We start from the raw sequence: 14,633 nt of genomic DNA on the forward strand, positions 1-14,633 counted from the left end.
TCTTCCCCAGCAGCCCCAACCTCTTCCCCAGCAGCCCCAACCTCTTCCCCAGCAGCCCCAACATCTTCGCCAGCAGCCCCAACATCTTCCCCAGCAGCCCCAACATCTTCCCCAGCAGCACCAGCCACTTTCCCAGCAGCACCAACATCTTCTCCAGCAGCACCATGAGCTTAGCACCCCAACCTATCTCCAGATTGAGCAGCAGTACTGTTGGGAGTATTGCAGTAAACCAGACAAGTCTGGAGATCCGGCTTGGCAGTTTGGTGGATGAGCAGGTACGACAATTTCTGTTCTACTTTACATTAAATCATACAGGAGCAATGCAGTCACTCACATTGTTTTTTCCCCCCTTCTTTCCGCAGGTGAATGTATTAGTGGTGCCCATGCTCAACGGGCAGCTAACTTCTACTAAAATTGGTGAATGCCTGTTGAGTAAAGCCGGGAATGCGATCAAGTCAAAGCTTGTCTGGATGGCAGCGAATGGTAGTCTCGTCCCTGGTGATGTTCTGCAGGTCGGTGCGCCTCCATCTCTGGGCTGCACCAAGCTCTTCTTCATTGAGTGCTTTCCGTGGGATGGAGTCAGAGGGCGGAGTGTGCAGGTAAAGTGAAATACATCAGACGTTTTGAAAACACTATGGGTGAGGGCAAAAGATGAGTTCAAATTCAAGGTTCACTTACTGACATAAACCCAACGAGTGGCTTAAAAACTTTACTTTTAGTTGAAAGTTTAACTCTACAAATCTCAAATCTTCTCTATATTAGCTTATGTCACACATTTTAGAAAGCATTGTACAATGCAGTGGTAACTTTTGAAAACACAAAAGGAAATGTCTGATTTTTGTTTTCCAGGTGCTTAGCGATGGGCTGAAGAGGTGTTTGGACCTTTGTGTACAGCAGGGCTTGTGCTCAGTGGCCTTCCCTGTTATCGGATCTGGAATTGTTTTGAAATACCCGCTGAGAGAAGCCATTCAAGTGCTGACTGACAACATTCGCCAGTTTGGATTAACTGCATCCTCTGGGTCTCTCTCCACCATCCACATCGTCATTAAACCAGACTACCCTGACTCTGAGGAGGTGACTATCAACACAACAACTGGTTCGTACTATGCGTGCATGTATGATTTATTGATTGAAGTGCTTAATGCTGCCGCTTTTATTTACAGTGCTACCATGAGGTCCACAGGCACCTCAGCTTAAATATGAATCAGGGAGGCCAAGGTAAACTGCTTAGAATACTAATTCCACCATTTACATTTACAGTTTAAACATCAGACATATATGGAATATATTGTGTCCGTTCTTCCTCTTAGCGATCTTCAGGTCCCTCACCAGTGACCTCGATGACATCACAATGACAGTGGGATGCGGGGTTAAACTGCAGCTGGTGTTCGGTGACATCACTAATGAGACGACAGATGCTGTGGTGAACACGACCGACTTCATTGATTTTCAGAAAGGTGAGTGAGAGCCGAGGACACGGCTGGGCAGTATATCAGCATTGTATTCAAGAAATGTGTACTCACCGGTCACAGAAGACCGCTGTCACAGCCTCCATGTCCAGTTCTGTGGTCCTCATGGAGCTGGTAGCCAGCAGAGCCAGGTAGCTTAGACGTAAAGCTAATGTGACAGATAATGCCAAAGAGATACCCAACAGCTTGAATAAGTCACGGAAAGCAACCTGACGCTGCTAGCAACCAGTTTTTCAATATAGCGTTTAGCCAAGAAGTGCTTTGGCAATGTTAGACTTTTGTCACTTAAAGTTAGCTTACTCCATAATATTGTGATATCTACCGGCAACTTGAGTAAATTAAGTTTACATTGTGGTTAAGTTTACATTCCACCACGGGTAATAAATATGGTCTTTATGCTACAGATGGTGTGTGCAAAGACATCTTAACCGTAGCTGGACCAGCGGTGGAGGCTGAACTCAGAGCAGGTGAGAAAAGAGGACCAGCTAGACATTTACAAGCAACACTTACAGCTTCTTACTCATCTCGTCTGTTGTGTCTTGTGTAGCAAAATGGATCCGAGGAGACGTTTTTGTTTCCCAGTCTGGATCTTTCCCCTGTTCAGCCATTTTTCATGTCTGTGGTGAAAAGGACGTAGTCCTCATTGAACAACTGGTGCGTGGCATCATTGATTATTGTGAAACGTTTGAGTTCAAGTCTGTCGCCATTCCTGCCATCTGTGCTGGTGAGTATTTTGTAAGACGTTATAGATGTTTAGTTTAAAAAAAACACACTAAATGTAAATGTCTGTCCATTTTTTAAAAGTGTAATTATTTTTGCAGGAGTTGGTGGGTTGGACCCTGGTGTCGTGGCAGGTGCCATCCTCCGAGGGGTCATGGCGGCCACTTCGTCCACTCCTCTTCAATGTCTCACTAACATCCGCATCGTCCTGATTAAAATTAAAGTCTTCTTGGCCTTTAAAGAGGAAGCAATGCAAAAGTTTCCCACTGCTGTAATCAACAGAGGTGATTCACAAACAGCGTTCTTCTTTTGTGGTTGCTTAGAAATCGGTCTTTTTTTAATCACGATTATATAATTTTGTTGGAATTTCCACCGATTGCTATCGTTTGACCCACCTTGCAGTGTCAGTACCTCAGGTGCCTCGTGTACAACAGCAGCCTCCTTTGTCTAAGAGCCCAGATACAAGCATCAACTTCACCAGCTCTGCAAGTCAGCAGTCCGTCTTCTGGTTCCTGGGTCTCTCCAGAAAGGATGTTGACGATGCCATGACAAAGGTGATGGATCTGTATCACACTCAGTGCTCCACTAAAACCTTTGAGAAGGAAGAGCTGGCAGGCCTCACCCAGGACAACATGAAGGATCTGAAGCAGCTGGTGGACACCGAAGGTCTGTACATGCAGAAGGACCAGTCCGGCCGGGGCACCTTGACAGTGAGCGGGTTAAAAGATGGGGTCAACATGGTGATGCAGATGGTTAACGCCTCCCTGCACGGCAGCCTCAGAAGAGAGGTGAGAGTCAGGGAGGAGGAGGATCTGTTCGCGCGTGTGACTTGGTGCATCTTGGGACATGGCGGTAACTGGGAGAGACTCCCCAAGACAGCCAATCACAACCTGGAAAACAATGATGTGGCAGGAGGGATAGTGGACGCACAGAGCGTCCAGTGGTCCGTGGATCTACGGAGGATGGAGGCCACATGTCGATTAACTGGACAGACGGCGATGCTGAAACAACTTGAGCATCTCTCAGGTGAGATGTCACACGGTTAAGATTTAGACTTTCAAATTAATTTCTTGTCTGTGTACTTTAAAGGCTTTTTGTCCACGTCAATTTCAAAATTGAGTTTCAAAGCAAAAAAGTAAAACATGTTTGCATTATACTTGAATTGAGTTTCCTTCTGATTTCATTTAAACTGAGAAAATGTTGTAGTGTTACACATTTATTTAAAGAAACAAAGCACATTTACTCTGATAATTTTTCTAATTTTTTTTGTCAGACTTCTCTGTCCCTCTGTACTGGGACAACATGGCTGCCAGTGAAGCTTTCAAGAAGGTTCCACTGCAGCCGTCCTCGGCAGAGTACCGAACAGTGAAGGAGGCCTTCAAACGAACAGTCCAGAAGGCTGTGATGAAGGTGGGCAGCTCAATAGCTTTTATCTAGTATATGAATGAAGCTTTTACTTTAACATTGTATTTCCATATAGTCTAATGAACACAATGCATTTGAAAAGTTATTTACTTCCTTCCAAGGTCAATTTTGCAGCTCATTATTTTCTTGTCTTTGACAGATCGAGCGCTTGCAGGTTGTCCATCTGCGACGCGTCTATGAAGCGCAGAAGCAGCACATCTCTGATAAGAACAAACACCAGGGTGGAGCGCGTGAAAAGCTTCTGTACCACGGGACGACTCAGGACAATTGCGACTCCATCATGAAAACTGGGTTCAACAGGAGCTTTTCTGGGCAGAACGGTAAATATCTGCTAGTCGTCTTTGCTTCAGCAGAGTAGGATCACAATGTGGCCGCATACATGTCCTCCACTTCTTTTTATTCATCCAGAGCAAATCACTGCTGTTGCATCACTTCCTACTGTATGACCCAGAGAACCTGTTTATAGGAGTTTAAAGGAGAACATGTTTGTTAACCTATGGACTAATTATTAGTTGGTGACAGAGTAGGGTTGTAGCAAACATTTTGGTGTACAGTTGGAATTTTCTACCAAACCAAACCTTTATCTATAGACATGGTACTTTCTTTTTTTTAGGTATGAGGACTTGTTAATTGTCTATTTCCTCTTATTTTCAGCGACCGCACACGGTCACGGAACCTACTTTGCCGTGGACGCCAGCTACTCAGCCCAGCCCACCTACTCCAGGCCAGCTGCTGACGGTTCCCAGTTAATGTTTGTGGCGCGAGTCCTGACCGGCGTCTACACTCTGGGTCACAGCAGCATGAGGTTTCCTCCCGCTCGCAGTGACCAGCAGTCCAGCGACCGCTACGACAGTGTGGTGGACAACACAGCCTACCCCAGCATGTATGTAGTGTTCCATGATAACCAAGCGTACCCAGACTACCTCATCACCTTCAAGTGACTATGAGGGAAAAGTGATGCATCTTACACTGTGCAAGTTAGATAAGTGTCCGCAGAATGGAGTAAAAGATAAACTTTGATATTTAGATATTTTTGTGTATGTTTAATTTAAGTTATGGTTCCACAGAGTATGTTTGAGGGTTAGTATCTCTCCAGGAATGAGGATGTTTTACTTTTGCACTTTTGTTTTCCATGTTACTAAATGTACTATTGCTGGCTTTGGAGACAGTTTTGAATTTGTTTTTGTGAACCATTGCTTTAGTGATCAGATTGATATAGTTCAGAGTCATTGATGGTTGCTCTTTAATTGTATAATTTTAGCCTTTGCTGCTCATGAAGTTAAGATGGAATGATGCCAACCAATTATGAGCGCTGACTCACATAGACACACATCTGGGGAATATATTGTCACAAAATGATGCAGTTATCAATCTTTTATTTGGTTGATATTTGCACATGTTCTTGTACAAAGAAAAATGGGAAGAAACAGAATTTCTAGCTTGATATTAAAAAGGTGGAAAGAGCAGAAACTTTAATCAATGGAAGATGGATCATTTATTATTGTCAGAAATCTCTGTTTACCACTTCACTAGAGTAAAATATGGAAGGTCTTTATTGCCCTTATCAGGAGTATTGAATGATTAAATGAGGGAGTGATGTCAAACACAGCTGTACTCACAGTGTACTGGTGTATTTTTGAGTTAAAATTAATAAACTAAAAAGAAAGGAAGTAGTAATCATCAATGTACGTTTTTCCACCACAAATAAAGAGAATATCAATTAAGCTTTTGGATCAATTGTTTGCAGTATTTGGCCTCATCTAGCAACTGGAACTTCTCTTGTGATTATACACAAAAGACAATATGCCAACAGAGCCCCCTAAATGCTACACACTGTTCCTTTAACTGCCAAAATATTCATCATGCTTGCACTTTAAAAAAACAAAATCTGTATTTTGTAGATCAAAGATCTTTTTTCTTATGACTAAAACTTCTTCCTATTCTTATCATAAATGCTGAAGCAACACCTGTTAAGCTGTTGTAAACCTACCGTTACGTAACTATGTTATAGGTTTATATCTTTTAAGTGAGTTGAATGTTGTCTGGCGTCAGTGATCCTTCAGGGCTCGATGGTGACGGACGCCGTGCCGTAGACCTGCCTGAGAGCAGGACAGTCCAGAGAAGCGATCAGCCTGCTGCTGCCGGCCCTCTGCGGGATGAAAAACTCGCTCCAGGTCAGAGAGGAGCCTCCTGTGATCAGGCTGAAACCAGCAGAGTTAAGAGTTAGAGGCCACATGGACTGCGCAGATTTTTGGTGTCATATCATAGATAGTCAAGACATCAAAACTACTGCGTCAAGAAGCAGTAAGACTTTATTATAAGGGTACAAAAACATGGCTGATTTCTTTGGTCTTGTGAACAGAACATTGACTTATCATCAATTAATGAAAGGTTAGTTGCTTCATACATTAATTTATATGCTGCCAAATTATGTAATAATGCACATTTGTAAGAATCTCTGCAGCATATCATGTAAAATGTTGTGCTACAGAACCCACGCATAGAAATGAACAGATGAATGAAGGATGCGACGTTAAAAAAAAAAATGGAGCTTTTATGTGAAAATGTGAGTGATTTTCCCTTCAGCTGCAGGTTTGTGTGGCTAACACATTAAATGAGTAAAAGATTAAGATTACACCTGATTCTTCTGGGCTGAACTCACCTGTAATACTTGGACATGGGCAGCATGATCCCAGGTCCCTCCATACGAATGTAGACGCCCTCCAGGCTGAAGGTGAAGGGGTTCGTAAACTCCACAGTCGCCGTCATCTCTTCATTCACTTTACCGCCGTCGGACACCTTAAGAAAAAACAAAAACATTACAAATCCACTTGCAAAAAAGGTTTTAAAGCGGAAAGAAAGTAGAAACTTGTAGAAATAAACTTTTTGCATGATAAATAATGCAGGATGCCAACGAATTAAGATTTGTTTTTACGTGTAGACAGAATAAAAGCAACAGACCGTGACGGTGAGTTTGGGATTGTGCAGGGTGACGACTTTCATGGCGGTGACGATCTGGCCGGTCTCCTTGACCTTCCCAGTGGCGATGAAGTGGAGGTTGGCCTGTTCCACGAGACTCTGCATGTATTTCTTTGAGTCGACCGTCACCGACTCCTTCACACCTGGAGAACACAAAAATACAGCTCTGCTCTCTCTGCATTGACCTTTAATATTTGCAATTATTATAATCCGAGAGACGACTGAACTCTTGAGTGCTTTCATGTGTTCAATTATAATACTTTTACTGCTCACATATTCTTGATCATTTATTTGATCTCGTCCGTGGTTGCTGAATGAATAAGATGAAAAAGTCTATTTTTGCTGGTGAGAAATAAATAAACGCCTTTCTCACTTTTGTTGGGTTCAATCGTCACCGTGGGATTCCTGAACAGGAACTCGGAGCTGGTGACTCCGGTGTAATACACCACGCTGCCGCTGATGTAGGCGTCCACGGTGCGGGTCTGGTCGCTGCTGTTTATGAACTCCAGGCTCAGCTCGAAGTTGTCGCCCACGCTGACCTCCAGGGTGGGCAGGACCAGGTCCACGTCAGCCACAGGAAGGTCGGACTTCTCTCGTTGACAGCCGTACTCCTCCGCTTTCTCCAGGATGGTCCGCTCCTCTGTGCTGCCTAGATTGGAGGATTGAAACACATTAGTTTGTTTGCACATTTCTTTAATTTAAAGGATAATATCAATGTATTTATCAACAGGTTTGGATGTAATAGAATGATAATGATACTAAAAGCAGTAATAGTAGAACAAAATAATGTTACTAATAATTTGAGATTATGTTTGTATATAAAACTTGTTGTCTTTATCTAAATCAGAAGCTAAGGCTGCAGCAGAGAAAAACATTCTCAAAACACTGATTTGTCTCTCGATTCTGACCTTCGGGAAACTTGTATTGTTCGGTGATGTCTCGACGGGTCATGTCTCCTGGAGTCTTGGTCAAAATCCTGCGGCCTATATGAGTCCGGTTCACCTTGACGGGCTCCATGGCCCCGTCTTTACTCCGGCTGTAAAACACCACATCGCTGTTGACCTGTCGGGAGACGCACAGAAACACCGGCTCTCAGCAACTACAGACAAAATAAGAAACTTTTTTACAGAAAAATCCCACTGAAACAATGTAATTTAAAGACTCACCTCAGCAAACACAAAGGCAGCATCAAATGGGAAGCATATCTGCCCATGTTTTATGGCCTGGACTGATGCAGGACCACATCTGTACATGCCTTTATGGATAACGGAGAATAAGATTAATAATCTGTGATTTCTGGGAATAATTGGATTAGCAATGAATATAACTCTTAATAACCTATAACCTGTTATTATAAAGCCAGCAATTATTTTATACTATTATTACTTACCATCGCTGGTCTCCTGTGGTGTTGCATCCACAATCTGCCAGCCTCCAAAGCCAGTTGGGAGGTCTGGTCTGGACATGTAGCACTCATTCCAGCAGTGATAGTTCCTAATTAAAACATTATTTCAAATATCATTATAGACATTAGTATTAAACAAGTCCTGTTTTGTTATTATCTAAATGTATATGTTACTAATGGAGGTCTTTAAATAGAAAGGAAAACAGAAAAAAAGCTAAAGATATCTTGAGGTTTGGCTCTGTGGATGGCACTAAGAGTGGAGTGCTCATCATGTAAAGGGTTCATCCTCTCAGGAGCATGAACATGCTGAAAAAATCCCATAGCAAACTGGTGATTGTTTTTTATATTCTACTTTATTTTATATATTACTTTATAGCACATGGAAATGTTGGCCTGATGCTGACATTAAAGAAAATGTCAGGGAGTCACCAAAACCAGTAGGATTCATCCTCTGGGGACCATGAATATTCATAACAAATGTTATGGCAGTCTAAGTCTCACCACAATATCTCTGCATTATGGCGAGCAGCATAGAAGATGTTTTACCAGACAGAGTCTTTGGTGCGGTTGCGGTCAATCCTGCCGTTGTCATCCAGGATGATGTCGGTCCTCAGGTTTCCATCGTTGTCGTGAGCGGAGAAGAAGTTGGTGACGACCCGCGATGGGATTCCCAGACAGCGCAGGACTGGAGGCAAAACATTTAACAAGTGTGATGACCCCTCCCATCCACTAGGGGTCTGTGTCCTGTTTGCTGCCTACTCTGGCTTTCAAAGACAGAAATCAAGGAGTGAATAAACTAAAATAGAAGTCATGATTAGAGTACATCTGGGGCGGCTGTGGCTCAGTGCAAATCATTTGCAAAGCACTTTGAATTGCATTTGTTTTGTTTGAAAGGTGCTATATAAATACAACTTGATTGATTGTTAAAGCCAGACAATGAGCCCCAAGTTGAAGGCCACTGCTCCTAAAATACTAAAGATGGGTTAAATGCAGAGTAATAAAGTTTTGGGTAGAAAGCTAAGAAAATGTGTCTCTATGCTTCCTTTCCTATCTCCTGTTGTAAGCTACTTGTATCCAGTAAAGATCTCACAGGTGTTGAAGACGGCGGCGTAGACCCAGCACTGAGCGTAGCAAACGGGCATCTTGCTGCTGGCGTAGGTGAGCAGGATGTCTGTGCTGCCGGTCCAGGAAGTGGGCGCCACTCCGTAGGTGTAGTCGCCGCTCCAGTTCCCCACCAGCACGCCCTCGTCATCACGAGAGTTCAGCTAAGTGCGACAGCGAGCAGATTTCAGACATTTATTATTTATTATTATTTTGAAATGCTGGGATTGTCTGAAAAGGCTATTTTGCTGAAGTCTAGCAGATAAAGAATGACTATTTAATGAGAGACAATATTGAGATAACAGCTTGTCATATTTCAAGCTGGTGTCAACATTTAAGCGCAGGATATTATTCACTATATCAGCAATATTGTATGTTTTACTGCACAGTAGTGTTCTGTGTGTATTGATGCATCATTTAACTGCTTATGTATCTGTAAACCAGTTTCCTGTGTTTTAGTGGATGTCCATGAATAGTTTCTCACCATAGCAGAAGCCTTTCTGGTCACCCTGATGGGGTCTCCTCTGTTGGGGATGGGCATGTCAGCCCGGTCCATGATGTACAGACAGGCATCCAGGACTCCAAAGTTAAACTAGGAAAAAAGAATTAAGTCAAAAACAATTAGGAGATTCAGTCCTGAAGTCTTCTTGAAGTGTTTTTTTTCTTCTACCTGTCCATAGTTCCAGCTTCTCTCAGCGACGTCGTCGTTGGCGCCGTGGTAGATGATCCCCATCTCAGTCATCACACACTCCTGCCTCTCAGTCTCATCATCCAGAAACACAGCATCATCTGAGGGAAAAAAAAGAAGATTTTCATGGACTGGAAAGTGAGACAAAAGCCACTAAAATGTGGTCAAGAAGCCTAAACCGACCCGACGCCCAGGGATTGAAGAGGATGTAGAGGTCTCGGCTGTTGTCCCGTCTGGTCCTGCGGATGCCGAAGGGCGTCATCACAGCGATGTACATGTGGTACTTCCCCACAATGCAGTTTGCCGCGGGGGTGACGCCCATGGTGACCGTGTTGTCGGCGGTGGCTGTGATGCGGCCTTCCCAGGAGCTTTGACGCTCCTTGGTGGTGAAGACAGGCATATAGGTGCCCTTGCTGTACTGAGGGCTGGAGCCTGAAAGAACAGGGACATTTATGCAAATGACAAGATGTCAACATGCGAGAATGTCAACCGGACAGACCACAAGATCCAGAATTAAAGGAGTTTATAAATGCTGGGTGTAAAATATCACTTTTAAAACCATTATAATTACAGTATGCTCAGCTCACCGATGACAAACTCCACAGCGAACTTGTCTGTAGCGGGTTTGTAGGGACGGTTGAACTCGATCTTGACCTGGAACTCTTGTCCTCGACGGACGATGAGATTGTCAGAGTTGAACAACATGGTGTGGTGCTGTATCTTGTTGCTCTCATCCGGCCTCCTCATCATGTCCACGCCCATAACGTCCACATACTCTGATTGAACACAGAGAGGAAGAGAAAGACGGAGACAGAGCGTCTCAAAAACATGTAGATGGAAATCATTGTTTTCTAGCCAAGCGGTGGATTGAGACTTTTTGTTAAATCCTATCTTCCTCTGCTCTCGAAATGTGTCAGCAGTTGTGAGTTTCATCAGTATACCACAGTGATGTGTATGTGAGTCATCCCTATAAACACTCATTCGTGACTTGTTTGCAGTCATATCAGAGACATTCCAGTCACTGCATTCATAAACTCCTGTCACATCTGGATATCTCTCACTGAGCAGCTTTCTCACAATAACGCTGGGTGGAGAGTAGTGACAAGCTGCAGGAAGTGAGCAGAATTTATCCTGTTTGGACATCATTCGTGTGTCAATCATGTGCAAAAACTACAGGAAACTGTGTCAATGTCGGGAAAAATACTTTATCTTTTTAAACCAAGTGGTGACATCTGTCTTCTGCCCTTAAAAGGAGAAGACTTAGTATGCGAGACACCCCGGGCAAAAAAACAAAAGCATAATTTATGGTGAATTTTGGGCTATTTTGAGTCTTCTTTCAACGAGTGGAAATAAAATAATAATACTAATTCGTCATACTTAAACATAAAATTTCACAACACTTGTAATACAAAAAAATGCTGTCTTAATGTAAGTAATCAACTGGGAAAGTTCCATTGTAATATCGATTAGTTAATGGTTTCAAACTATAACTTGCATATTCACTTTAATGACTCCACTCGTGACGTTTGACAGGGCTCTTCCTCACCAGTCATGGGTGGAAATCCTCTCGGGCCCGGGAGACCAAAGGGCTCAAACTCCGGTATGTCCGTTGACTCAGAGTTTGAGCTGGAGAGGGGAACTGCGGTGCGGCCGCGGTTCGTCATCTTGGGAGGAGGTCCGCTGGGAGCAGGGGGGGCGGGAGTGGAGATCGGGGCGCCACCTTGATCAGACATGATGGCGATAGTTCAGGGTGGAGGATCCGTCGCAGGACTGGAAGAGGAGAGTGGATGGAAAACACACATTTTTTTACTCTGACTTTTTGTATGTTTGCAATAAATCTGACTTCACATTTAAAATATGCCACTAGTTAGTGTCTTCAGAGTTTTTTAAGGCCATCATGCTCCGTTTGTCTCGCATGGTCGGCGAACTGTTTTAAAACCCGTCTGCTTTGCAGCTGTGGAAGAACTGGAAACACGCCTGACCTTTTATTCAAGGACATATTTAAATATTGGAAAGGCCATTAAAGCAAAGTGCATGAAAATATTAAAGCTTGTGAATAATGAAATAACAGTGTGGAAAACTTTTACATCACATGTGGTTTCCATGTGTGCGTTTGTGGGTTGGGTGTAGGGGAGTTTACAGTCACTCCTCTTCCTGTGAGATGCTGGTAAAGAAAGACACTTTTAGTGTTTGGTGATACCAAATGGTCTCTTTAAGATAATTAATTGAATATCTTTGGGTCCAGACCAAACAATTCATCACTTAGTTGAGAAACACAATTCACAATATGAATGATTTGCATGTAAACAATAGTGCGTAAATTTAGCACTTATTATTATTATTATTATATGTGTGAGCCTAAAGGCGTCATTACAACCCCTCCCCATTTATTATTATTTTCTTTATGTCTTCCTATTTGTTATTTAGTATTTGTTTGTTTTTTTTAAATTCAATTTTACACATTTATTTATTTTTATAATGTTTTGCTCGATAATTAACATAATTGTTAGGTGCGGCCCTAGAAGTGTAAAATGATATTGATTAAAAACACAGAAACGTTGCTCTTGACTTACAGTACATCTACAGTACAAGTGATAATAGGTAAAAAGAAAACCGTTAAAGTTCCACAAACAAGTTATTTCTAAAACCAAAGAAATCATATTAAGTTGAAAACAATCAACAAACTGACCACTATAGTGGGTTAAAACTTGGGCGTGTACGCATTAAACCGATGTCAACAAAGAACCTTCAGTTTACTCAGAATGACTCATTAAATCCACAAAACAAGAAACAGAACTAAAATGACATCAACCCTTCAGCCCTCACGGGGTCCACATACGACACCCAGCAGCACGAAGTTACTGCCATGACGATTATGTAACCATGATGTAACCATTAAATACACAACAGCTGTTTTCATAAGGTGCGAGCAGAAAGTACGTCAGGTTCGTGTTACAGACACCTGCCTGGCGAGGCTCACTGTTGCATAATGTGTCCGTGAGCTGGTCGAGGAGAGAAGTTTTGGGACGACGTTTGGCTGCATGAGTCATCATTAAACACAGAGAAAGCTCTGTTTTCACCTCAAGCACCGGTGGCACAGAGGGACACGCTTACCTTCTGCAGACAAGTGGTCCAAAGAGGTAAAACCAAAATAACTTAATCGTCTTACGACCACTCAAATTTATCTTTCACTGGACAAAACAACCTACATTTTTTTTTTAAGTAGTTTAAACTCGCTCCACCGCCGGCCAGCTGTGGAAAAAGTTAAATGTTACTTGTAAATTGATTCATATAGTAATGATATTAGTCACAGGGGCCATGCTTCTCCAGCACAAGTACTTTTACTTCTGTAAAGTACTTCTTTTACCACTGTTACATCACATATAAAGTCCAAGGTTTAGCAATTGCTGATTTCAGAGAACCATGCAAGTCCTAGATAACCTACAAGATTCACCTTAAATAAAGTCAAGCAGATTTAGTATGAGCATTGGTGGAAGAAATACTCCGGTAATTAAAATACTAGTTATTACTAGTTCTGAGACACGTTTCATATACATGCACACACACGTTTTTAACACCGTGGCAAATGCTGACACGAGAGGAACATCCACACACATGTTAACCAGCAGGACTGAGCCTTCTCTGCCGTACTTTCCCCAGCAAAAGAGTTAATGAACCAGGTTTTATATGCATCATAAACTTTTTGGACACAAACCTTTTTGTTCTATTGTTAGTGTTACCACTACAGTAACTACAATATTCAGGTAAAAGCCTCTTGATTCTTAAGTCCACTGTCACTACTGCTAGTATTCAGGTAGTAACATCTGGATTGTTAGGAGCTAAAGCAGCCATTCCATTCAATTTAAATGACAGAAAGGTGCATCAATATTAAAATTATCCTAATAATGCACAATAGGCTTTGTTTGAGTTAAGATTGCACAACAACAAATTGCACAACATCAAATGTTTTAAATGATTTTCACATGTGGCATGATTTATTTGCATCTTCACATCTGGAAGGTATAAACAACACAAAATGACCGAGCCGCTGAGGAATTTTTTGGTGCGATTAAATTGTTGCACCCCAGCGAAGTTCTTAAAAACAAATGCAAACTTTGTGTCTGTAAAGTAAGGTGTTACGTACAGAGTGGACTCACCTCAGATGAAGTTGGAGAAAGAAGCTGCTGTTGGCTGGAGTCGGTCTGCTGCTGCTGCTGCTGCTGCTGCTCCGTCTTGGAAAACTTCTGCTTCTGCTTTTATACCCTACAGGGGAAAGGAAGAGCCATCCATGAGAGACTGTGTGTGTGTGTGTGTGTGTGTGCGTGCAAGACCTCTGCAGGGAAATGGTGCTGTTGAGGGTGTAACAGTCAGTCCAACTTTGGAGCAGGATGAGGAATCTACCATCTCTGTACAAACCACAGCTGGATGAAGCTCAGACACTTTGATGTTTGAGCTCTGCAGCCTTCTGATTGGTCACCGTTTGTTATGCATGTAGGTTTAATGTGACAAAGACAACTATCTTCAACGTATTACTGATGATAAAGAGGACACACATCTTTATTTTGTTTGTTTGTTACATTTTCACTAGCCATGCCAGCGGTACTGCATTGATTGCCAAGACATTTTGTACATTCATGGTCCCCAGAGGAAGAATTGCAATAACTTAACGCAGCCTTCATTACTACTTTACAAGAGTCTTCCATGACTTTTACTCAAGGTTGAGAAGCTGAAGAAAGAAAATTGACTCTTACCTGGTAGAAGGTATGTAATGTCTTTGTTTAGTGTTGCTAATAATTCATGTTTATCTTGTTGTATGGTTGTTTCACTAATAAGTGCCTGTTTACTG

At 42.4% G+C, this 14,633-nt stretch overlaps 2 protein-coding genes across 4 annotated transcripts in view; one reads left to right on the top strand and one right to left on the bottom strand.

The window, feature by feature from the left end:
* The window catches only part of LOC116385455 (protein mono-ADP-ribosyltransferase PARP14-like), a 7,435-nt gene extending 1,286 nt beyond the window's left edge, over positions 1-6,149 (top strand). Inside the window, exons 2-13 of the mRNA XM_031850953.1 lie at positions 14-275; positions 363-599; positions 850-1,074; positions 1,164-1,218; positions 1,311-1,457; positions 1,874-1,936; positions 2,017-2,193; positions 2,291-2,473; positions 2,592-3,215; positions 3,463-3,599; positions 3,754-3,934; positions 4,269-6,149. Coding sequence (XP_031706813.1) covers positions 14-275; positions 363-599; positions 850-1,074; positions 1,164-1,218; positions 1,311-1,457; positions 1,874-1,936; positions 2,017-2,193; positions 2,291-2,473; positions 2,592-3,215; positions 3,463-3,599; positions 3,754-3,934; positions 4,269-4,555 — 2,578 coding nt within the window. The 3' untranslated portion in view covers positions 4,556-6,149. The remainder of the gene's footprint in view (positions 1-13; positions 276-362; positions 600-849; positions 1,075-1,163; positions 1,219-1,310; positions 1,458-1,873; positions 1,937-2,016; positions 2,194-2,290; positions 2,474-2,591; positions 3,216-3,462; positions 3,600-3,753; positions 3,935-4,268) is intronic.
* Positions 4,974-14,115, bottom strand: f13a1b (coagulation factor XIII, A1 polypeptide b). 3 transcript variants are annotated; one of them, XM_031851396.1, is made up of 15 exons: positions 13,945-14,115; positions 11,334-11,557; positions 10,375-10,563; positions 9,971-10,219; positions 9,770-9,888; positions 9,584-9,691; positions 9,089-9,263; positions 8,545-8,683; positions 7,984-8,087; positions 7,760-7,848; positions 7,502-7,655; positions 6,967-7,242; positions 6,576-6,736; positions 6,277-6,413; positions 5,674-5,815 (listed from the first exon to the last, which is right to left on the bottom strand). In XM_031851396.1, exons 2-15 carry the CDS (start codon positions 11,518-11,520, stop codon positions 5,674-5,676), a joined length of 2,229 nt encoding a protein of 742 aa, XP_031707256.1. In that variant the 5' UTR covers positions 11,521-11,557; positions 13,945-14,115. The 3 variants fall into 3 exon arrangements, with proteins under 3 accessions (XP_031707255.1, XP_031707256.1, XP_031707257.1); XM_031851397.1 differs by lacking the exon at positions 13,945-14,115 and having other exon boundaries at positions 11,334-11,854; XM_031851395.1 differs by lacking the exons at positions 11,334-11,557; positions 13,945-14,115 and having other exon boundaries at positions 4,974-5,815; positions 10,375-11,324.
* Positions 14,116-14,633: the final 518 nt, after the last annotated feature.

The sequence above is a fragment of the Anarrhichthys ocellatus genome, unplaced genomic scaffold (assembly GCF_004355925.1).
Source record: "Anarrhichthys ocellatus isolate YVR2014 unplaced genomic scaffold, GSC_Weel_1.0 scaffold11, whole genome shotgun sequence".
In the NCBI taxonomy this organism is placed as follows: domain Eukaryota; kingdom Metazoa; phylum Chordata; class Actinopteri; order Perciformes; family Anarhichadidae; genus Anarrhichthys; species Anarrhichthys ocellatus.